The sequence below is a fragment of the Oncorhynchus nerka genome, linkage group LG22, assembly GCF_034236695.1.
Source record: "Oncorhynchus nerka isolate Pitt River linkage group LG22, Oner_Uvic_2.0, whole genome shotgun sequence".
Taxonomy (NCBI): Eukaryota; Metazoa; Chordata; class Actinopteri; order Salmoniformes; family Salmonidae; genus Oncorhynchus; species Oncorhynchus nerka.
The window spans coordinates 80,896,479-80,922,107 of NC_088417.1; the positions used below are offsets into that span (position 1 = coordinate 80,896,479).

The 25,629-nt window shown below is 43.1% G+C and overlaps 1 protein-coding gene across 4 annotated transcripts; it reads right to left on the reverse strand.

The window, feature by feature from the left end:
• On the reverse strand, positions 1-25,629 carry LOC115105838 (autism susceptibility gene 2 protein-like). 4 transcript variants are annotated; one of them, XM_029628262.2, is made up of 19 exons: positions 24,417-25,629; positions 13,142-13,348; positions 10,992-11,084; positions 10,836-10,862; positions 9,745-9,774; positions 7,867-7,915; positions 5,827-6,151; positions 5,510-5,724; positions 5,153-5,382; positions 4,240-4,290; positions 3,915-4,019; positions 3,744-3,797; positions 3,626-3,655; positions 3,455-3,526; positions 3,132-3,270; positions 2,787-2,858; positions 2,183-2,266; positions 1,858-2,089; positions 1-1,678 (listed from the first exon to the last, which is right to left on the reverse strand). In XM_029628262.2, the coding sequence occupies exons 1-19, from the start codon at positions 24,765-24,767 to the stop codon at positions 649-651; spliced, it is 3,396 nt and encodes a 1,131-aa protein (XP_029484122.2). In that variant the 5' UTR covers positions 24,768-25,629; the 3' UTR covers positions 1-648. The 4 variants fall into 4 exon arrangements, with proteins under 4 accessions (XP_029484122.2, XP_029484121.2, XP_029484120.2 ...); XM_029628261.2 differs by having other exon boundaries at positions 3,132-3,267; positions 5,510-5,727; XM_029628260.2 differs by having other exon boundaries at positions 5,510-5,727.

Consider the following 25,629-nt stretch of genomic DNA (forward strand, 5'->3'; position numbering starts at 1 on the left):
TAAATATCAATTCATATTTATTTTATACAGTCATTTTTGCTCATCTTTATCAATCGGACCCCAATGTACATACAAGCCCATGCTATGATAAATTATACTATAATACAAAAAAATAGAACAATTATGATAATTTAAGGAGTACTGCAAATGCAAGTGAAAATAAGACAATGAATTGCCAAGTAATTCAATTTTTGTTTAAATAGACATTCTTTATAGAAACAAATGACAGGTTATGTGAATATTTCCACAAAGTGAAAGTCATTTTCAGGTAAGAAACATAGTTACATTAACCTAAAAACTATCAATCAAGAGGAGAACATATTTTGTCAGTTTTACCTATTGATAAATAATGTGTAATAAATGTGTATTAAACAAAGGTAATGCATTAATTACACAAATGTACAAATTCATAAAATCTATTTCTGTACACAGAGGGAATATAAATCTTACAAAATACTCATATATTACTATCAAATAACATTATCCAACAATAGTTATTCAACTTATTCAACGGTTTCTATGCAGACTCACTACTTAAACTTATTATTTATTAACATATAATCTACCATATACTATTTTTACATAAAGTCGTCAAGTTGAGTGTGTACTGTATAGAGTCTTGTCTCTTATATCTGAGAGACTTCCATGCTACTGTGCCTCCACCTCTTTAGGATTGCAGGATGGGGTTGGGTCCCCAGAGGGTGGGGCACTGGTGGGTGTGGTCTTTCGAGGAGTGGAAGGTATGCCAGGGGATGTGGTGGAGGTGGGCACCAGAGGAGGTGGGGCACTGAGAGTAGCAGTGGGAGGAGTCCTGTTCAGATGGCCACTGTGTGGAGCTGAGGGGCTGAGCCTGGGGTACATCACCCCACCCAGGGAGGACGTAAAGGTGGGTGTGTGTGCTAGGTGGCCCTCCATGGGAGACCCCTGGAGCTGGTGCAACCTGGCCCTCTCCTCTGCCTGTCGGTGACTGTCCTGTAGGTGCTGCTGCGGCTGTGGGTGGGGGTGTTGCTCCCGCTGTCTGTGGCCTTTCTCAGGGTCATAGGTCGTATGTACCTGCTGGCTCTGCAGGTACAGACCTCTGTAGGGGTCTCGTAGTGGATCCCAGGGGCCCGAGAGGTGAAGGGGCACACGGTGGTCTCGACCTGTGGCTAGTGAACTGACCCCCATGAAGGGCTGGACACGGGCACGCTCCATTGCACTGAGGCTGCTCACTGGGTGCATGGGGCTCATGGAGAGTGGTAGAGAGTGAGGTAGATGGCTGCTCTGAAGCATGCCTGCGACGGGGAAGTGGCTGTGCCTTGATGAGGGGTGTGGAGCCTGAGAGTGGCCTGGTGGGAGTAAGAGGGTCATTTCTAGTGGCCCAGCCATAACCTCTGGCTCATCTCTGTGTTCCTGCTTTATGTTTAAAGGTCCCTTCAGGGTTTGTGTGCTCTCACTGGATTGGTGATTCTTCACTGTGTTATAAGGGTTTGAGGATCCCCTATCCTGCACCTCCAGCGCTGGAGAGGAGCTCTGCTTCACCTGGACTCTCCCCAGCGAGGTGCCGTCCCTCTCAGCCTGACGACGACCCTGATCTGGGCTACTCCTCTTCCTTTCTGGGCTGCTGCTGCCAATCAGATTACTAATCTGAAAGCCTGAGGATGTGTGGGTGGATTGATGGCTTCTTTCCAGAGAATTTCTATGGAGAGGACAGAGGTGCGGAGGTTAACAGCTGGGAAATATGATATCTAGCCTCTATGTGGTTGGAGAAATAGGCAATTCTTTGAATGTTAGATGCTGTTTCAAAATATAAAATCACAACTTTTGAAGGCCTTTCAGGTTGGGAAATGCCATCTCTGTGCTAGGGCTGTCACACACCCGTCTCTCTCTGACTCCTCCTTGGTAGCAGAGTGATCCCTTTTCTTAGCTTCCCTTTCCCTCTCGATGCTCTGGACTGTGAGCTTGCGGGCCACATCAGCAGGCCTGGACTGTGCTGGAGGCATGGGGAAGGAGGGGGGCATTCGTTGCAGGCGGTTCCAGGCTTCCTGAGGGTGGCTGACAAAACCTGGCAACCCATGGCCCTGCCTGTCACCAAACGGGCTGCCTGGGCCTAAAAGATTTATGTAATTTCAATAAAATCAATCAGTTCACCAATTGAGTTGAAACAGTAGGTTGCATTAACTATCTGAGAGCGAAAACCTACCAAGAGATGGGGCACCCAGGCCGCCAAATGCATTAGTTGCCAGTTGTCCAAGGTTTCCATAGTGACTAGCTCGATCAAATGGATCTGAGGAGCATCACAAGAGGAGCACCTCTTAATGGCTGTTGTCTTGTACTTCATACATCATTATTTATTTTTAATTTGATTTTTTTTACACCTTTTTCTCCCCAATTCTGTGGTATCCAATTGTTTAGTAGCTACTATCTTGTATCATCGCTACAACTCTCGTAGAAGGTTGAAGGTCATGCGTCCTCCGATACACAACCCAACCAAGCCGCACTGCTTCTTAACACAGCGCGCATCCAACCCGGAAGCCAGCCGCACCAATGTGTCGGAGGAAACACCGTGCACCTGGCCACCTTGGTTGGCGCGCACTGCGCCCGGCCCGCCACAGGAGTCGCTGGTGCGCGATGAGACAAGGATATCCCTACCGGCCAAGCCCTCCCTAACCCCGACAATGCTAGGCCAATTGTGCGTTGCCTCCATGGACCTCCCGGTCGCAGCCGGTTACGGCAGAGCCTGGGCGCGAACCCAGAGTCTCTGGGTTCATTATTTTGACGCTGCACCAGCAGCCTATGGCTCTTACCAGTAAGGTGGCTAGCATGTTGATAGTGGCCGTGATGCGTGGGGGCATTGAATGGTGATGCAGACAAATGACCTGTAGAGGGAGAAGGTACAGTAGTGAGCGAATCAACCACACTAACATGGGCATACAGGGACATAAAGGAGCTAAGGAACCAATAAAAGCCGTTGTTCCCATGACCATAACAATATCATCATCACTGTACAAGATCACCATAATTGTACAATATCATCATAACCGTACAATATAACCATAACTGTACAATACCATCATAACTGTACAATATCATCATCACTGTACAATATCACCATAACTGTACAATATCATCATAACCGTAGGCTGGCTAACCTGAGGAGGACAGGAAAGGTCGGGCCATGTCATGGCCATAGGATAGTCCAGGAGAAAGACCTGGTGCGGCTGGCCGACTAAACAGGTCCAGCTTCACCCTGCTCATATTCAGCTGATGTGGATCAAAGTGCATGTTCTGCTAAAGATAGATAGATAAAGTGGGGAGGAGAGTGATGGACAGAGAGAGGGATTAAACGCTTAATAGAGATTGAGAGGTGAAGGGGTTGCTGAGATGGGAGGACACAGAAAGCATTACTTCACTGATTACCGGTTTTGGAAAATAATTAATGCATTTTGTAAATTAATGAATGCATCTTGTGCACCTTCATTCTCTGCTGGTGGTGATGAATCTGCCATGCGATCTGGCCATGCATTAGACACCATTTGCCAGCCTTCTGCAAGAATAGAAGGACAATCATTTGATTAGTCTTAAACCCAAGGGCTAGAATTCTGTCGACAAGCTTACAGAATGACAGCGAATGGCATATTCTTACCCTAGCTGATGATCTGAATGGATCAGCTATCTGTGAACAGAGGGAGAACAGAGGGTTAATATCTGAGCCTTTACTACAGTGTTTTATTCATAACTTAATGGATAGAGAAGAGGCCTACCCGTGGGTCCTTTGGTAGTAGAGGGACTTCTGGCCGTGTCACTACATCCATAGACTAGGGAGGGATGGTAAGTCACATGATTAGATTATTATGTGGTTAACACAAGGCCATAAAGGAGACAGACAGACAGTCAGACAGACACACAGACAGAGGGAGTGATGTGGTATGGACCTTAGGCTGGAAGGCTCCTTGCAGAGAGCTGAAAGGTCCTGGGGGTCCTGAGTGGGGGTGCAGGGCTGGCATGCCTGGCATCACTGGGGGGTAGGAGGGGTAGAACTGGGCAAGACCACACACAGGTTAAGATGAGAATGAATGAAGTGGAACGTCAGGGGAAACAAAAGATTAAACAAACACTTTGTACGCCCAGAGTAGATCTGTGAGTAAATGGCATATAACTTCATTTCTTTGAGAACCATAATATGATACAGAATAATGCCTTTGATGGTAATCCAAAGGAACATATTGCCATCTTTTTGAAAACAGTACTTTAACTTACATGTTGATGTCTTAGGTAAGGGTTTTCCAGTTTTGCTGAGTACTTTTCCAACTGAAAGACAATTTTGTGAGAACACGTCAGTAATATGAACAATATTAGACAATAATATAAGCATACACAAAGAAGAAACAAATGTAAAAATGCTACAAATTATTATAAAAAATATAAAACATTAACCATGACCGTCCTGTTCTACACCTCTCATTACACAAAGTGCCAGGAAGCTATGCATGCCAACGACTGCACAGCACGGTGCATTCATCTCAGCTCATTGACTGTTTAACAGATGCATGTACACACTTCAGATGGCTATGTTCAGAGTTTCCATATCTCAGCTGCTTAAGCCTTAACTGAAGCCCTGCCAAGGCCGGCACAAGCATCCATGAGCAATTACCCACGATCAAAAGCACTAATGACCTCATTCCTTCTGCTGCGGCACAGTCATTTGTCCTGACAGCAGGGCTTTGGTGTGTCAAAACAGCCATGAGATCCATTTACACTGCCTTTACCAACTGCCAGTGGAACAGCCAACCATTTCAGGGATCATACATCATTTTTTTCTATGCTGAAATATTTCAAAATGTTCCCGGGTGGGTGTAAAAAATGTTTTAGTGGAGTGTAAATGGATCTGAAAGCAAAAATGTATCTCTTGGGGACTGTATCTGATATTTCTGTGTGATATTTGAGATGTGAAACTAACACACACACAGGGTTTTCCCCAGAGTACAGGAGGCAGATGCTGAGCCTGAGGCTACACTATTAAGAAGATGAGTTTGGAAAACAGCAAAAACAAAGCACTCTGTAAACTCTCTGGTTTCTGGGTGACCTAAAATGTTCTTTACAATGAATGTGGGATTTGATAATAACATGAACTCATATGAAGAGGTTTGTAATGGCCATGTGCTGGACTTACATTTAGGGCAGCTGTGTGACCCATATTTGGGGGTGTAGAGACGATGCCTGGTGGAGGAGGCAACCAGTTGGGGTAGGGTGAGAAGGTGAGCTGGTGTTGGTGCTGATGTTGGTGCTGGTGTGTGTGCTGGTGGAATTCTGCCCTCAGTAGAGGTGGCTCAGAGCCTGCCCCTCTAACTGCAGTCTGTGCCAGGAAATGGTTGTTCAGTTCCTGGCGAAGCAGGTCGTGCTCTGTTGTGGGGGGAAAGAGGCGAGGTTAAAAGGTCATACTCTATGATGACTACAGTTCTTTTCTCACCCTTTCTCACAACCTACACCTGTTGTACATTAAATCTCATTTACTGTTCATGCCACTTACCTGAGCAGCCTGCTCGAGTGGACCGTCCTACAATACCGCTGGTTGCTAATCCCACAGGACTAGTGAACATGGCAGGGTGGCGATGCCCGTGACCTGGCAGGAAGAAGTGGGGTGCGGACAGCTCTGAGATGGACAGGGGGAGGGCTGGCAAGGGAGAAGAATGGCGCCCGAAGTGGGGGGATGGGGGGAGGGTTCGCTTGTGGGACCCCTCTATGCTGCTGTGGAGAGGAAGGAAAAGTTGTAAATAAATATCAACCTCCTCTAGGATATAGTATTATTAAATGGTTTGAACAAGGTCGGTCAATGCCATGTCCTACCTGTTGTGGAGACCAATGTACAGGGGATGACCCTGGTGATGTGACGATGGTTCTCTCTTGACCTGGGATAGGCCTTGCCCTGGCAGAGTTGGCATGGTCGGGTTGTGAGGGGACGTCCTCTCCTTCTTCACACACACAGCAGGAGGTGGGGTGGTGGTGAGAGGGGCTGCAGGGACAGGGCTGGCATCGGGCAGAGCGCCAGGGGCGGGGCTGGCAGCGGGCAGATCGAGGGGCGTGTCGCTGCTCTGCTCTTGGCTGCGTTGTAGACCTGACACTCTGGCAGAGCTGCACACCTTCGCTTCATCCCTCTGGTCAACACCTATGTCTATTAGCAAACAGAGAACATAGGCTATCAACCACAGTTTGACAAAACTTAGTCATTTAATGTTCTTTCCCACTTCAGATAAATACTGACATTGATGTGTCCATACTTAGCTGAAACAACCTTCAGTCAGAGTGGTGAATAGCTTCTAATCTCTGCTGTACTAGGCCTACATCTAGAAACAACAATGAGGCAACAACGAGCAGCTTCGTAACAGCCAGTGTGTCTTGGAAATATTAGCATGTTCATACTACAAAGTGCTTACAATTTGTTAGTCGCACCAATAGATCTTCCATTCACTGCCAGAAAATGATCATTAAATTCAACAAACGGCCTATTTTCCCAGCACCAAACACAACCTTAGTCTCTATTCCCTGCAGTCTTTGAGCTCTGACAAGAGCTGAGGGCCCTGTGGAGAGACGAGTGGTGTGTTTACCATTATTTGTAATCATAACGTTCAATAGGCTGAACTCCAGACGGCTTATTGGGAGACTGAAGAGACCTCCAAAGCAAACAACAAATGCCCTGTCTAAAGCCCACCACAAGCAGCTTGGAGGTAGTGAGAGTTAAATGGGGAGCTCCTAATCACGTTCACACAAGACATATTAAACCCCTAGCTCAGCTCTAAAAGGTTCTCACCGCCAGCCAGCCAGTGGGATTAGAGCAGGTTTTATGCTGCCTGACCTTGGATGTGCGTCTCCTCTTGGCTTTTACAGGCCAAATGAGTTTTAGTTTGAGAAATCGTGGGTTTTGAAGGGAACACAATCTATCAAGCTGCCCCTATACGGCCAAACACCTCAGTCGGGTAAAGACTGCTGAATGGGAACAATACCATTCAGTGATGTTGCTTTCAGCACCATTCTTTTGGGTGAAAATTGTATTTCATTGTTGAATTTCAGCACAGGAGGCTGCAGAGGGGAGGCTCATCATAATGGCCGGAACGGAGAAAATGGAATGGCATCAAACACCTAGAAACCATGTGTTTGATTTATTTGATACAATTCCACTAATTCCAGTCATTACCGCATCCCGTTCTCCCCAATTAAGGTGCCACCAACCTCTTGTGAATTTCAGCTGTATTTAGATCACAATATGGAATTGATGGCGATACTAAGGATGATAATAGGGATGATAATAGGGATGATAATAGGGATGATAATAGGGAACATTGCAGTAGATTACAAAATTGCTTGAGCCAATAGTCTCATTGAGCATGAAGTGTGACTAACCCGTTCCTAGCCCCAACAAAGCATCTAAGCCACTGGGAGTAGAGGTTCAATCCAATTCATAGCTAAAATGTTTTGTAGAAAACATTTATCAACTATTTCAAATCACTCAACTCAATTGCACAAATATATCTGACAAAACATTGCATCATTATTCGGTTTTACTTTAAATATAATAAATCCCTCTAGAGCAGAGACTTTCCACATGGAAGAGTAACATTATACCCACATTGTGTAATTAAGAGCAAGTGTGTGAGGATCCTAAAATGGCAAAGGCCATAACACTTTGCCAACAACTTGACCACTGTGTGGCTTTAAAGAGGATTATTCCCTTATTCGAGTGAACAGAAATGGAATGCCATAAAAAGCATGTCAAAATCTTGTCACTAAGAGAGACACATATCTATTCTGTAAATAGCAACAGCTAAACGAGGACAGAGAGTCAAAAGCATACACACTGAATACCCCAGAATCCAGAGGAAATATTCTTACCAGTAGTTTTCCTTAGTGTGAAGAGTTTATCAGACACAATCCCTGAAACCTGAGTTAGAATGAGAAAAGAAAGGAAATAACAAATATGTTAGCCTAGCTAGAGGCTAAATTAGGATTCTGAAGGTGCCGGTAGTGGAACTGTCCAGAAAAGTGGTTGCTTTTCCATCTTTATCAGCTCTCTATCAACAGGACTGTTCTGTATACTGGCTCTTGTTCCACTCCCAGACTCGATGTGCACTTCGTCACTCAAGGGGGTGTGTTCAAGTTTCCAATGAATGTAAATGAGAACAGACGGACAAAAGGTGAGACATACATCTTGGTGAACCCAGTCCAATGACACGAGGGAAAGTTTCGAAATGAAACTGAATGAGATTCAATCGAAACCATTCTTAAATAATTTAATGTATTACGTGACAGCTCAATGCAAGTATGTTTTTGACAGGATAGTAAAAAGCATCTCAACATAGATTACATATTAAGAGGTAATTCATGTAATCAGTCATATCTTCCTTGTAAGAGCACTCACTAGAAATATACATAAATGTCCATGACATTTACCTTGTGAAAAACTCATTAGAAAGTGGATGAGACAAATTAAGTTAGTGAGTATCTTATTACAATCAATAAATTACATTACCAACCATATGTTTCTGATTAAATTGCTGAATATTGGCCAGATTCTAATAACAGGCAGCAAAGGACACACACACATACGCGCACACACACACACACAAACTAGACTAATCAGCCATTTTCATTTAAATAATATATGTGGTGAGAATATATGATGTTCTGTGTATTTCTCATCTTTAAACTTGATGTTCTTTGCAAAGTCATACGGACGCTGTGAAACCACCTGATTATGGACTAATGGCATCAAATAAAGACGAATCAAACAGAGCAGACTCAATTGCTACATCAAATTGTTGATTTACTGGGTCTGAACTCAGCTGAAATTCAGCTGTGGTAAACCATCATGAGGTTCCCTTGGTGTTGCAAAGGTAAGGACCTTATTTACAGCTATTCCTAGAATCCCTCTGTTGATTAACAACCTAGCAAAATGCCACAATACTGTAATCTGGTTCATATGACCTCATGAGTTCAATTTCAGTTTTGGAGCCTCCAGATTTAATTTGAGGTTGCTGACAAAGTAAATATATCATATGGAGGAAATAACAGAGACTAGTTGTTATTATCAGAACATCTTGACCTTCGTAAAAAGGCCTAATGATGTTCACAGTGTAATCAAGTTAACTTCCGCAAATTCCTTAGATCAAATCCAATAATGAAATCAAAGAGTGCTGGTATTATTAACATATAGATATTTATAACAAGTTTAAATTAGTATAATGTCCTCGGGACACACAGACTGAACCTAACACTCACAAACCAGTAATAAAACACAAGACTAAAGATATCACACACACTGTTTACGCTGCCCTGATGTAAATAAAAAGGTCAGCCAAAAGACCTGACTCCCATCACAACCCTGCCTGGCATTTGGAGGACCCCCTTCCTCTCAGTACAATAAAGCCTGGCCAGCTGACAGCGCAGATGGGAATACATGTGTAACCGGTGTGAAATGGCTAGCTAGTAAGCGGTGCGCGCTAGTAGCGTTTCAATCGGTGACGTCGCTCGCTCTGAGACCTTGAAGTAGTTGTTTCCATTGCTCTACAAGGGACGTGGCTTTTGTGGAGCGATAGGTAACGATGCTTCAGGGTTACCGTTGTCGATGTGCAGATAATTTCTGGTTGAAGCCCAGGTTGGGGTGAGGAGAGGAACAGAAGCTGTTACACATGGCTGAATGACAGAATAGTAGAGCACTGATACCTTATTATCAGTGATAACAGTTGTGAAAAGTGAGAATGTTTATCTTGCCTTGTCATCGATGTCACTCTCACTGTCACACTGCGAGAGAAAGGATGTAAAACACTGCATTAATTCAAGAGAATGTATCAACACCTTCATCAATCACAAACACTCAAACTGGAAGTGAGTTGTTCACATTTCTGCTATCTGCCTCCACAGTCATATCAATATTACCCACAGGAACAAAAAGTGTTATTATTTGTCTAGAGATTATAAGGAGACCTTGATTCAAGGTCATGACCTGTGTTTTGAGTGACACTGCCGTGTTTACTCCTACTCTATTGGCAGGGAGAGAACAGCAGAGGATACCGCGAGACTAGAGGCAGTAGTCATACGAGTGACTGATGGGTGTTTACAGTAAGCATCCACAGCAGTATTTATCTTCATTAACTAAGCTTTCATTACAATATCCTATTCCATGAAAACAAGATTGTGGATTAAGAAACTTGACTCCAATCATTTAATTTAGTATGTTCAATGAAATCTTGATAAATATGTGCTGTATTTACAAATAATGCCTGCATAAAGAAACATTGAGATCCATTGAGATCAACTAATAATCCTGGTTAGATTAGGACTAAAAACTGTGGTTATGTCTAGTAGTAATATCACAAAAACAGTGTTTACAAATCAAGAGAGAGAGAGAGGATATTATTATACATTATGTCTGTTACCTCGTTCCTAGTACCAGACATGTGTTTAACTGCTGTGTGAACTGATCTGTCTGCTCTAAGGGATTCATCATGCCAGACGACACAGCTGCACAACTGTGAGCTACTGTATCAGCCAGTCAATTTATACTGAAACCACTGACAACACGTGTCTCTCTGCCTCACTCCCCTAATGACTCAAGCCCTGCTCACTGTCAACATGTCAAGGTTACTCAGATCCACAAATCACTAATCCATGTTGACATGACACCTGTTTAGCTACATTACTAAATATCAGCCTGTTAGCTTTTGAGAACATTTTGTCACAGACTGTTCTTGTTCTCAAAATGGTAAAGATAATCACTGACCCGGTTTTGCCCTCATACTCTGAGAATGACTATAGGCAGATCCTGGACATTAATTCTGTCAGAAAGAATTGAAGTCACTCACCGAATATCCCCGACCAGAAAATGAACTCTGTGGAAAGGAAGGATAATGTTAATGAGCAAAGGGCTTATGATAGATTCTGATAAAGGCCTTCTGTAATCACTCAATAGGATGTTGTTGCACACAAACATGTCTTTATCCAGACAACACTGCTCATACCTCACTATGGTGTCCTTTGGAGTTGCTTCTCTGATGTGTGCCCTGTGTTTTGGTGACTTCAGCTCTGTCTTGCCTTCCTAGAAGCCCCTTCACCTGAGGGACATGATAGACTAATTATCTTCCGTTCTTTGAGTCCATGGTTATCTATATTATATTGAATTGTTAGACAGTACATTTATCAGCCCAGAAGAGAATCTGGACCACCAGAGGGCGCTACAGTATTACAGACATCAGTGAGTGATTACACGTCAGTGAGGACATCCATTTCAATGACACAGTTAACCTGATTTAAAACAAGCAGAGTTGATGCCCAGACTCATTGACTGCCCGTGATGGGCAATTAGCACTAGGCCATGCTCTGGCCCATCTGAGAGCCGACGGCAACATGGGTGCAGGTACACAGCGCATGCATAAATGGGCGCACGCACACATAAACACACGCACACACACACACACACACATACACACAGGCACAAATGCACACACACACACACACACACACACACACACAATTGTGTTGCAATGGAAACCTTAAATGACAGATCCATGAAGCATAATGCATATTCAAACATTTATTCAGGAAATAACTAATTGTTTCTGGACAAAACAAGACAGAAATGATATTGACTGAAAGCTTAGCACGTGGTGATGATGACACAGGAACAGTATAATAATGTGGTATTGATCTGAGGTTTGATGGTTTAAAGCAGGGCTGCCCAACCCTCTTCCTGGAGATCTACTGTCCTGTAGGTTTTTAGTCCAAACCTAATTTAGAATATCTGATTCAGTTAGTTAAGGTCTTGTTGAGCAGCTAATAAGTAGAACCAGGTGTGTTAAATTAGGGTTGGACTGAAAACCCACATGACGGTAGATCTCCAGGAAGAGGGTTGGGCAGCCCTGCTTTAAAGCTACTGCTACTGTAGCATTCAGCCCGTTCCTGTAGTGTTCTGCTGGCTGCTACACTTCCCTGCTTTGACAGTCCAGCCCAGGACACTATCTATTTCTGTGTGTGGGTGTTCGTGTGAAACCGATTTATTTAAATAGCATAGATGATGTTTCACAGTGGTTGCGAATATGTCAAACTAGCATCCTTCAGCAAAAGTCCTGCCTTGATTTGACACAGCCAGTGTGCTGTGTCAATGTGCAATGAGCTGCAGTAAAATACACTATCTTTCTGGTGATGAGGTGAAACAGAAGAGATGATGTTATCTTAAGTCCCTCTACTTTCTAGAGAACACCTTAGACGTTTCTTCAATGACACAATTGAACTGCTTGAATCAAGTGTGCGTAGGTTTCATCCATTTCGTAAAGTAGATTCCATCTACTTACAATGTGCTTAGATAAACAATCAATTCAAGGAACAAAGGACTCTTTGAAACAAACATGATCATAGATCTCTCCTCTATTGCAAAGGAGGCTACTATCCAACATACTGTTTTGCATACTGTTCAGTAGAGGAAACATCCACAAGCCAGGGGCTATCTAGGCGATACCTTACAAGGCGATACCTTACAAGGCGATACCTTACAACAAATAGTATCTGGTCTACACACAGAGATAAGGGTAGGGGAATTGGCTAGGCCAGAGACTGATATGGAAGCGAGCCTAATTGTGTGTGTATCTGGTGTGTTCTATGTTACAAACACAGACACATCCTGGGCTGAGGAGGAATCTCTTCACAAAGCACCTTATCTCATCATAGCTCTTTATTGGCCCTCGTTTCCTGTGTGGCTCCCTCCTGACTTCATGCACAACAGACAGGCTTGTGCAAGGCAATTACTAGACCAGGATGGGAAGCTTCGGGAATTAACCTGATAGAGTTCATTGACTGGCTGGTGCCAACAATGAACACCTAATAATGGAGACAGTTTGTTTACAACTGATTGAAACAGGATCACCATTAGAAAAATAGAACTGTGGGATTGAAAGATACTTGCAACAGAAAGAAAGAACTCAAAATAAACAAGCCTAGACTCTAAGCTACACAAACAACCAAAAATAATACCTCAACTGTAAGACCTCATTACTTCACTGGGCAAAACCCTTACACATGTGGACACACACATTACCAGGTAGACAGGTTTTGGTTTGTAGTAGAGCATATTCATTCGAAATATAATGAAGGTTAATACCACAGATCCATAGGCTACCTGCTTGTTCTTCTTTGAGTTGTTTTTCACCTTCCCCTGCTCCTTCTCTCCATACTGCTCATGTTCAAAGTCAGCTCCATTGTCAGTGAATACATTCACAGGGATCTCAGCCCTTTCAGAAGCCTTTCGGTTCTTCAGCATCTGGCTCTCCCACTTCTCCTTACCCTCCTGCAACCTCAGGCTCTTTGAGGTCTTCCTCAGAGCCACCTACGAAAGAACAAACACAAAAGAGGCTTAATATCTACAGCACAGAAAGAAAGAGACCTTGGTGTGGATGATGATAATGCTTAGAATGAGTCAATGTGACAAGGCGGCAAGGGAATCCTTGCTGAAACCTCTAAGAATTCAATAAAAACCCATCTTAAAGACAAAAAAAATTGAAATAAAACCATACTCATGATGCTTCTGGGCATGGTTCTGTGTATTGAGGTCATATCCAACCTGGTCTCAGAGCATTTCGTATTATGTTGTACGTAAATCCGAGACACTCCATTTAGTATTATATGTTAAGTTTTGTATGGTATGTATTAATTTGTGGATTTCCATTACACATTTTGTATGACATGTTAAGAATACTATTTGTATTATACATTATGATTTGCAAAACATACAATATGTTACGTATTTGCAAATCATATTATATGTTACGAACTTGCGAAACGTATGATATGTTAATGAATTCTAGCTACAGTAGGTGGCTAGGTGGCTAATGTTAGCCAGCTGGCTAATGTTAGATAGGCTAGGGGTTAGGGTTAAGTTTAGGAGTTAGGTTAAAGGGTTAAGGTTAGGGGAAGGGTTAGCTAGCATGCTAAGTAGTTGCAAAGTAGCTCAAAAGTAGTAGGTAGTTGAAAAGTTAGCTAAAATGATAAAGTTGTCGATGATAAAATTCAAACTCGCAACCTTTAGGTTGCTAGACGTACGTGCTATACGCCCACCCCTCCACCCACGACTAACCACCCTACTTTTGTTTTTTGCCTTAAAGTAACCATCTGTCTTATGTAACCACACCAAATGTAAGTGTCCCAGATTTATGTTTACTATGTTATGTCTAGTATATGAGAGCAGGCTTTCATATCCTATGAGGCAGGCCTGTGAGACTAGAATGTGGGCGGCCAGCTGCTGCCCATTGTCAGGCTGTGGATGTGGGGTCTGGCAGTCTGAGCTAAATGCCCCGTGCCCGGAATAACACCAGTGACCTGCGGGGGGTTTACCATTGGTGTTGATACACATGTCATCAAGCACAGTGGAGGCAAGCAATAAACACAAACAAAAATCAGTTACAGGTAATCTAAGACACAAATGTCTATTATTCTGTATACATCAATGATGTCGCTCTTGCTGTGCGTGATTCTCTGATCCACCTCTACGCAGACGACAGCATTCTGTATACTTCTGGCCCTTCTTTGTACACTGTGTTGACAAACCTCCAGACGAGCTTCAATGCCATACAACTCTCCTTCGGTGGCCTCCAACTGTTCTTAAACGCTAGTAAAACTAAATGCATGCTCTTCAACCGATCGCTGCCCACACCTGCCCGCCCATCCAGCATCACTACTCTGGACGGTTCTGACTTAGAATATGTGGACAACTACAAATACCTAGGTGTCTGGCTAGACTGTAAACTCTCCTTCCAGACTCACATTAAGCATCTCCAATCCAAAATTAAATCTAGAATCGGCTTCCTATTTCGCAACAGAGCATCATTCAACAATGCTCCCTAACATACCCTCATAAAACTGACTATCCTACCGATCCTTGATTTCTGCGATGTCATTTACAAAATAGCCTCCAACACTCTACTCAGCAAATTGGATGCAGTCTATCACGGTGCCATCCGTTTTGTCACCAAAGCCCCATATACTACCCACCACTGCGACCTGTATGGCTGGCCCTCGCTTCATATTTGTCACCAAACCCACTGGCTCCAGGTCATCTATAACTCTTTGCTCGGTAAAGCCCCGCCTTATCTCAGCTCACTGGTCACCATAGCAGTACCCACCCGTAGCACGCCCTCCAGCAGGAATATTCCACTGGTCACCCCCAAAGCCAATTCCTCCTTTGGCCGCCTCTCCTTCCAGTTCTCTGCTGCAAATGACTGGAACTAATTGCAAAAATCACTGAAGCTGGAGACTCATATCTCCCTCACTAACTTTAAGCACAAGCTGTCAGAGCACCTGTACATAGCCCATCTGTAAATAGCCCATCCAACTACCTCATCCCCATACTGTTGTTTATTTTTTTGCTCCTTTGCACCCCAGTATCTCTACTTGCACATTCATCTTCTGCATATCTATCACTCCAGTGTTTAATTGATACATTGTAATTATTTTGCCACAATGGCCTATTTATTGCCTTACCTCCCTTATCTTACCTCATTTGCACACACTGTATATATACTTTTCTATTGTGTTATTGACTGTATGTTTGTTTATTCCATGAGTAACTCTGTGTTGTTGTTTGTGTCGCACTGATTTGCTTTATCTTGGCCAGGTCACAGTTGTAAATGACAACTTGTTCTCAACTTGCCTACCTGGTTAAATAAAGGTGAAATATATATATATATTTTTTTGAATGGAGCGATGCAATAAATTAACCCCTAAAATTAACCCCTACGCTGGTGGCTTTTTAGGTATTATTGTTCAATGGAAACGAACTAATCATCAAGTGTGAACTGTGAGCATTCCCCGCTGAGCGTCCCCCCTGCCTGCAGCTTCAGCTATCCATGAAAACAACTGATCTAATGGTACAAGTGTAAAGCCCTACCTTGAGCTAATCTCCAGAACCATTGCCATAGTGATATTAATATTCATTCTGCTGAAAGACTAACGGCGTGAGGTAAATGATGTCTTATTCTGTTTCTCCAGCTCCCTGGACTGTTACCAAGACTCTGATAAAAACAATCACTGTCAGCTTGACTCTGAATTAGCATCAGGTGTACACATCTGTGGAGAGGCAGGGGGATAGGGGGAGAAATATCCAAAAACCAAATACCAAACAAGGGGAGGATGAGAGAGTGTGGGTGAAAATAATCTGGGGTAGATACGTTTTGCCAGCTACACTGAATACAATGGGGTGAATCCAGCTAAATCCAGGTTAGGGTTTGGGGTGTGAATGGCTTTGAGAAAGAACACTGGATCTAAATCCCAGGTAAAGTCCAGTGGCTTACAAAGGATTCAGTGGCTGGAAGGCTCTCATCTAGTTCCACTATCACAGCTGTACCTCCATCCATTCCCTCTCACCATCTATGAAGCCACCAGTGAATATAGCAGTAACATGCATGTTATAACACAGTCTATCCTCAATTAACAGAGTTCATGAGAATCAAGCTATTAACAGCTCATGTTCCACAGCCTCTGCAGTCAGACGTTACATATGAGCTCTCACTAGGCATCTGAACATGCCCTGGGTATGGCCTGCAAATGTTCCACAAAGGACATGACATACAAGTGGCCAGAGAAACAAGGGGGGATGTTAAGCTATTCAAATCCAATTTGTGTCTGCGGGAAGACAGTGCAAAGGGCATACAATCAGCTAATGGCACAATAAGTGCTGCTTCAGCCTCCATTAACTGCTCTGCAAAGGTACAACACATGCAGGGTTACAACAGAGAGTCAGTCAGTTAATTGTATAAAGTTAATAGCATCGGCTAACATGCCTTTATTAGAGTAATAAATCTGTTATAGTGAAATATATTCCTTCCTATGTTCATGTATTAAAGCACTACAGTGTATGAATGTGGACCCAGCAGATCTGATGTTCATGGGCGTTGCTCCATTAGATACAGTACATGATGGATTCCTAAGCTGTGTGTAAAGCTACAGGTCAACAGATAACACAGGTGCTGCTTAGCTGTTAAACAGCGTAAGTCCTATAGAGGCATGAGGAGATACAGTCATGGCTGTAGATAATCTGAATTGATATGCATGATTATTTATGTCTTTATCCTCCTGACCACAACAGAGATAATACTGCAAACAGCCTATCCATAGATCAAGCACTCCATCCATTCCCAGCTAGACCTCTTTCTGTCATTCTGAACTGTTCGATCACAAGCAACTATAGGCCACCATCTTCTGGTACATGATTCACTTTAAATGGCCCTGACTTCTGTAGAGAGGTTGCAGATACAATAGGTTCATAATGACTGGATTATTTGAATGCTGAAATGGAGTTGGCGTGTCATTTCCCACAATGTGTGTGACACACAAATAAGTGGTAGAGGTAATTAGACACTTAACACTCTATTCCCACGACAGGTTCTGCCTGTCCAACAGCCTGAGGTCACAGCAGGTCCTGCCACTGAATTATGGGAGTCGGGCAATCTATTTACCAGTAATGGACTTAAGTCATGAATAAATTCACACTGCCATGGCTCTGCCGTACAAGTCTAAATGTGTACTTTGTCACATAAATGTCAAACATATTTAAAGGGGTACTGGTGGCCAAAAATATAAACATTATGAAATTGTAATAGAACATAAATGTCACTTTTCTTGTCTCAACCTACAGTAATGATAAAGACGAGGGGGCTGAAATGGATCCAGTTTATTATTATCACCTAGATTCATTTGTAAACACTACAGTACATTCTGTCCACATAGCACAGTATCTAGACTATCTACAGTCCCTGGACAGCTGCTGTGTTCCATTCTCAGAGGAAGAAATTCCCCACATACCTGTGTGAAGCGATTAGTGATTTCATCGTGGAGCTTCTCTTTCTCTGTGTAGTACAGCACAGCTACAACTCTTCATCCTAGTATAGACCCATTCAAGGACACTCACTGATTTTATAGACTGATGTTGCCATTCATAAGAGTGAGGTACGCTAAATCGGTCAATATCATTCGTCATCAGAATCCTGTCTGACTTACATCAACTCAATATGCTATTTGCACTGGCAGCCCAGGAAAATGAGATGGAGACAGTCTGACAAGTGATTATGATCAGAAGCTTGACTAGATGTTCAGCTGACAAAAGCTGATCTAGGCAACGACATAACATCAGGAATTCTTGTGAGCCTCATTACACTCACTCTTCAGACAAGATTATTGAGAAAAAATGTATTTTCATATCTTACCTCAAAGTACTTATCACATGCTACTGTGGTAGAGGGTAAATCTGGGCAACAACATACACAGAGTGTACAAAACATTAGGAACAGCTCTTTCAATGACAATGTAGATTGACCAGGTGAATCCAGGTGAAAGCTATGATCCCTATTGATGTCACAAATCCACTTCAAACAGTGTAGATGAAGGGGAGGAGACGGGTTAAAGAAGGACTTTTAAGCCTTGAGACAACTGAGACATGGATTGTGTATGTGTGCCATTCAGAGAGTGAGTGGGCAAGACAAAATATCTAAGTGCCTTTGAACAGGGCATAGTAGTAGGTGCAAGGGGGACTGGTACGAGTGTGCCAAGAACTGTAAGGCTGCTGGGTTTTTCCCGTGTGTATTAAGAAGGGTCCATCACCCAAAGGACATCCAACTTGACACAAATGTGGGATGCATTGGAGTCAACGTGGGCCAACCTTCCTGTAGAACGCTTTTGACACCTTGCAGTCCATCCCCCGACAAACTGAGGCTGTTCTTAGGGCAAAAGGGGCGAAACTCAAAATTAGGAAGGTGTTCCTAATGTTTTGTACACTCAGTGTATATTTGGGTAAAAAGGACATGTAATAAAACATGCTATCCTTGACAGCTGTATATAGTAGCTTGATTAATGCCTCTGCTCTCCTCGCCTGCCAGGTACTAAGACAATTAGATTACACACCATCAGTAACTAATCAGGCCTTTTCCTCAGAGAGCCTATTCACAGTGGCCTCCAGACATTATACTGGGATAATCTCCTCAGCTATGGGCATTGTAGTGGAACCCTAACCTAACTACAAAGCAGTAGAGCTCAACATCCAACAGACACAAAGGGGAGGCCAAAAACAGAAGGACAGAGATAGAAAGACAGTGTAAAACAAAAGAGTGTTGTTTGCACTGCCCCTGAATTGGAACTAAACTACATTTGGAACTGTACCATATTCAGCAGATAGCCCTACTTATCAGGGCTAAATAGTATCTATCCACAAAATGGGGCCAACAGTCATTATTTAGCCAGTGGATTGAGGTCATGCAGTAAATAGCAGCAAAGTCTACATCAGGGCCGGACCTAGCCTTTTGGGGACCCTAAGTGAGATTTGGTTCAGGAGCCCCCCACCTCGCGGCAAAACATTTTAGTGGCCTCCCTTTTGACGGCGGTGCGAAAAAAATTCATTTCATTTCCTACAATTCTACACATTTTGCCATGGGGTGGAGAGAAAATGTAAAAACTGTATAACAAATTTCATACAATTCGACTCATTTTGCCATTTGGTGGAGAGACATTTTGCAGTTTTAAAGCTAATTTCCTGCACTTCTACATATTGTGCCATGGGGCATAGAGAAAATGCTGCAGGTTTTTTAATGGAAGTTTTTGTCAATTCTACACATTTTGCCATGAGGCGGAGAGAAAATGTAGCTATATACAACAAACAATTCTACAAAGTTTGCCATTACTTCTACCATGTTAATATAATATCTGAGTGAGAATGACTAACAAAAACAATGGGGGCTCCCGGGAGGTCAGGGCCCCTGGGCACGTGCGCTATGTGCCAGGGTTGGTATTCGGCCATGATTACTATAAGTTTAGCTGAATCAAAACATTGGTAGTTGACATGTCTAATTGAGTGACTGTCAGTGACTGACATAACAACAGAAAAACTGCTGATTTCAAAATTGCACTTGGTGTATACTATTCTTAAACTCAACCGTAAGTTGAGACCCCGATTGAGTTCCTATTTTTTATATATATAAAAAAGATATGCCTGGGGCCAGCCCTGTTCTACATATTCACTTTCTAAATAAAACTTGCTGCCTCTCTGTCTGTCAGCACACTGCAACAGACAGACACTATGGTGTTCCATGTCATTTCCAGGCTGTTTAGGGCAACTGGTGGTTTATTTACAGCAGAAGCGGACAAGCAGCAGAACAAAGGCTAGGAGAGAGGTTTTATGGCAGGAAGAGTCTGAGTCCGAGCCAGCCTGTTTTCTGTCTTACACACGCACACGCATTCACTTTTACAACTGTGACTTTTCCCATTATGTGGAACTGCAGTGAACAGGGGTAAAACATGAAACGTTCAGCTGGCTGAATGAAGTCATTGTGCTTCCACCATGCTTAAGAGAGGAGAAGGTAATCCTTGGACATAAGAGGCTAGCTGTTGTGGAGACTAGGGGGATGGCAGGCCAGATAACATAGAGGGTATGTCAATGAGTGCACATTCAGGCACACTGAATATGGCCATGGAGAGGTCATTTCAGTGTTCCTAGAACTAGAATATTGAACATTGATTCTACTTGAAAAAAGGGATGAAAGCAAAAGCACAGCCTGTTATCAGCTTCACTTCACATACACAGACAAGTGACACCTACTTGTTTAAAAATCCTTGTAGGGCCCCTGAAAGCCAATCACTTCCTCAATCTTGTCCACACAAGCTTTTAAAGAGTGTTATCCAAACAGACAGACAAACACCACAAAGAGACAAGGAGCTGTGGAGCAGCAGCCTTTCTCCCCCTTGACTGCCTGAAGAGCTGGGCCGGAGGACTGGGAGGCTGGCGCACATGAACTATGCAGCAGGGCCCTGGCTGTCATAAAGAAGCACTTACCTATCAACAGCTGTAATATTTCAATTATATGCTTCTTGAGAAAATTAGACCACTGTGCCACTGCCTGTACAAGTTTAGCCGTAATCTTGAATACAGACAAACATTTTTTTTTATTAACTTAGAGCTATGGGCGTAGAATGCTCTGTGACTGTTTCCCCCCTGTTGCAGCCTATTAAATGAACCTTTAGCCTTTGACACACTGGTAGTGCTTATCAAACAGCTACTTAGAGGACATCACCTCTGGGGTGTACAGTAAAGTACACACCTGATGGACAGACTCAGAGAGAACATCAAACATATCTTTCTATTTACGCAAATAGGGTGTCAAAATGTCTACGTGGGGCTTTAATGCAGTAGGATATTAACAACTTGTAACAGTCTGACAGCTCACACTATAAATGACTAATCCTAGATTTAGTATTAATGAAATTCTATCTGGTGGAAATCCTAGAAGCTCAATCATCATAAAAGTGTGAGAGTGGGGAGAGAGTCGCTCTATTAGCAGAGCTAGAGAAGAGAAGCATGGCTTATTAAAGGGAACAGACTGTGTGACAGTTTAAAGGGTAGAGCTGCTGCAGGCGTCACCCATTCATACATAAAGCTAGACTAATGACAAGCCAGACACGCTGGTTACAGAGCTAGAGAAGAGAAGCATGCCTTATTAAAGGGAACAGACTGTGTGACAGTTTAAAGGGTAGAGCTGCTGCAGGCGTCACCCATTCATACATAAAGCTAGACTAATGACAAGCCAGACACGCTGGTTACAGAGCTAGAGAAGAGAAGCATGCCTTATTAAAGGGAACAGACTGTGTGACAGTTTAAAGGGTAGAGCTGCTGCAGGCGTCACCCATTCATACATAAAGCTAGACTAATGACAACGCTGGTTACAGAGCTAATGAAGTCAAACAAACATACAGTGGGCCAGCACATCCAAGAATCCCTCCCTGGTGAGTTACACTGTCTAGGTTTACAGCACTCACTCACTGCAACAATCATTATACAATTATGTAAGCCTCCTCTATTACAATCCAGGTCAGGGTCATTTTGAGCTGGAGTCATAAGTCTACAGTCATCCTCATCCAGAATGTTGTGGGAATCATGTTGGCAATATGCAACAGCTGTATGCAGCAGCTGTTTCTACAGTGATTCATGTACGGTAAGCTGGTCCATCATGGCTACAGTGACTACAGTACAGTGTGAGTGTAATAGCAATGGCATCTGTTTGTACGCACTAACTCTGCCATGGCTCGTTTGCCACCACAGGGAAATGAATGAGGTTGTTTTATAGGTAGATATGTATAGGGATAAGGGGGCTAGGCAACAGTGCAAATACTGAAATAAAAGGTCAATAAAGATACAAGGTAAACTCGGTCCGTGTAGCTATTTTGTTCGCTATTTATCAGTCATATTGCTTGGGGTTAGAAGGTGTTCAAGAGCTGGTTGGTGTCAGACTTGATGCACCGGTACTTCTTGCTGTGCGCCGCACAGAAAATAGTCTAAGGCTTGGGTGGTTGGGGTCTTTGATGATTTTTGGGCCTTCTTTTCACACCGCCTGATATAGAGGTCCTGGATGGCAGGCGGCTCGGTCCCAGTGATGTACTGGGCTGTCCGCACAACCCTCTGTAGCGCCATGCGATCAAGGGCGGTGCTATTGCCATACCAAGCAGTGATGCAGCCAGTCAATATGCTCTCAATGGTACAGTCAGTCAATATGCTCTCAAGCCAGTCAATATGCTCTCAGTGGTACAGCCAGTCAATATGCTCTCAGTGGTACAGCCAGTCAATATGCTCTCAGTGGTACAGCCAGTCAATATGCTCTCAGTGGTACAGCCAGTCAATATGCTCTCAGTGGTACAGCCAGTCAATATGCTCTCAGTGGTACAGCCAGTCAATATGCTCTCAGTGGTACAGCCAGTCAATATGCTCTCAGTGGTACAGCCAGTCAATATGCTCTCAGTGGTACAGCCAGTCAATATGCTCTCAGTGGTACAGCCAGTCAATATGCGCTCAGTGGTACAGACAGTCAATATGCTCTCAGTGGTACAGACAGTCAATATGCTCTCAGTGGTACAGCTGTAGAACCTTTCCAGGATTTGAGGGCCCCTGCCTAACCTTTTCAACCTCCTGAGGGAGAATAAACACTGTCGCGCCTTCTTCACGACTGTGCGTGTGTGTTTGGACCATTTGAAGTGTTTAGTGATTTGGACACAGAGGAACAAGCACATAGAGCACATAAAGCCTTCATCATTCATAAAGGTACTATTAACTGACTGATATTATCTCATAAAACAAAATGTATAAGACCTAAACTTGTTTTAACCTCAGACCTCATTTCCGGCATCTATACCAAACTCCATTCTTTCTACATTCCTTTCCTCTACTGGCACGCTCTAGTGTAGTCACGTAGCAAAGCAAATCCTTGAGTTTACAACTGCGAGAAGCAAGGGTTGACGGTAATAGATAATGATCGTCATCACCATCAATGAGAGTTGATTGTATTGTGTTATGTTTTGTTTTTCACCCGTGACATTTGGTATAACAATAGGTTTCTCTTTCTAGAATGTGAATGTCATAACAGGATTCTGACAGTATCATAATGATAATGAGTCTTCTGTCTGGTACATATGCACCATTCACTTTGAGTCAGCTCTGGCTTTTTACTGCCAGTTTTGTCTTTTACACAGTGTCACTTAAGTACCATTAATCACTGTTTACTGGTAGTCACCATCTGGCGGAAAGCACTGAGAGAAAAGGTCATTTTCAATCATTCCACACACTTGGTTTGCTTGAACATAGAAGCCTCTGATGCTTTTATTATTGCTTCTTTTGCATCTATTTTCAAAACACATGTCCCTGTGTGTTGACATGCCGTGAGGCAGGAGGGGGCACACTAAAACTAAAACCAGCTGATGAATACTGCACCTGGGAGCGTTTAAGAGCAAGAGAGCAGCTTTCTTTATAATGGGTCAAGCGTAGGCCTAGAGTTTTTTGGTTTTCCATGTGTGTACAACCAGCAAATCAGAACATATTCAAAATCGACTAGTTTTTCTCTGAAAAACACTAGCAATTATCATGACATTGACCAAACCAGCCAATGTGCACCCATAATGATCTGTATTCCAGAAACACATCTGCTGGAATGAAAGTGAGTCTGATTTATAGAAACACATGGACTGAGTGACACCTCATAGCATCATAATGGTTGAAGTTGGGATAAATCAACAGTAACCTAACAGCATATCATCAGCTGTCACCCTCACAGCATATTGACCCTGCAAACCAGTATGTTTAGAGCAATATCCAAGGTCCCTAAAAACTTGTTACATAGGCAGGTAGGTAATTACAGTGTAGATAGCCAACACATTGTTACAATGGTTATTATTCATCTTTACACAAGAATTGCAAATTAACTCACAATGGAGACAACTGGGTAAACTGCACATGACCCTGTCAGAGACCATGAGCCATGAGGCTCACACATGGTGATTTAAGAGACTTATTTACTTATGAATCATGTCCAAATAAACAAACATGTGTCAATATATATATATATATACACACACACATAGCCCTACGTTCTTACCTCTAAAGATTCCAGATTGATAAAGCTGGCTATGGCAAAGCCATCAATAATGTCTTCCTCCTGAGACACTGACCCCCGTCTCTTTCTCCGAGAGGGACGCGGGGGTCGGACATAATGCAAGTTGGTCATTTTTCCATAATTACACAGGGCCTTTTTTCTGAACGGACTTTGCCCCCGGTCGGTGCCAGATGATGGACTCCGGTTTTGATCATTCCTGTCAATCGCATCCCTTCTCCGCACGCGGTCTCGTTGAGATCTGGACCTCCGGCTGCGCTTTATTTTCCCGTCCATTTTATAACTCCGAGACGAGGCGAATACCACAAGACAGTGAGAAATGTGTTCTATGTCCATGGAAAGTAACAGTGCGCAGAAGAGCCCTTGCTTTGTTTTACAAATCAAATAAACAATTCAGACAACGATCTGAGAGAATTATCTATCCAACAATAACAAAAACAGACAAGAACATTTTCGAAGGATGGTTTCGATTAGAATGCGAACAGCGGCTGCCCTTCTAATGGCATCACCAAGACTCACAATAATATTGACTTGTTCTGCAACTTTGTTACAATTGTTGTCTGGCTGCTACAGCGCGAGCTGCCAGACAAAGCTATGACGCTGTATCATGTCCGACGGTTCTTCTACTTCCATCACCGCCCAATCCATGGTCAATCCACTGCCATAACCTCCCCCCAAAACGGTTGTGCTTGGCTAGACGGATCCAGTTAATCCAATTAAAATATAAATAGCCCAAATAACTCCTCTTTTTAATGTTGATTGCCCGATTGATTGTTACTTATGGGCTTTGAAATGCAAACGAGATTCCACATTAATAATCCACACAACGCAATCAATTCCGTGAAGTGAATAATTGTCCATCCATTGACAGATAAAACCATCCATGCGCAGGCTATTTGTTTAAAGCTTGTCAATCTTCACGCCAAAGTGACCAAACCTCAGCCAGAAAACGATTCGCCTTTATCCTGGTTCGGTCTTCATAATAGATCCAGCCTCGAATTCTTCTTTCAGTGGTTCCTTAGTTGATATGATTGGTTCCTTGGTTCGAATGTCCCGTTGAGCTTGAGTAAATCGTTGGGTAAATGGTGTTAAAGAGACACGTTAGATTTAAAGCCCACTCCCCACTTCGCTCTACATTGCATTTTCGTTTGTAGTCTAGAGTAAATCCCAATACCCTGAACAACTGACGTATTTCCGC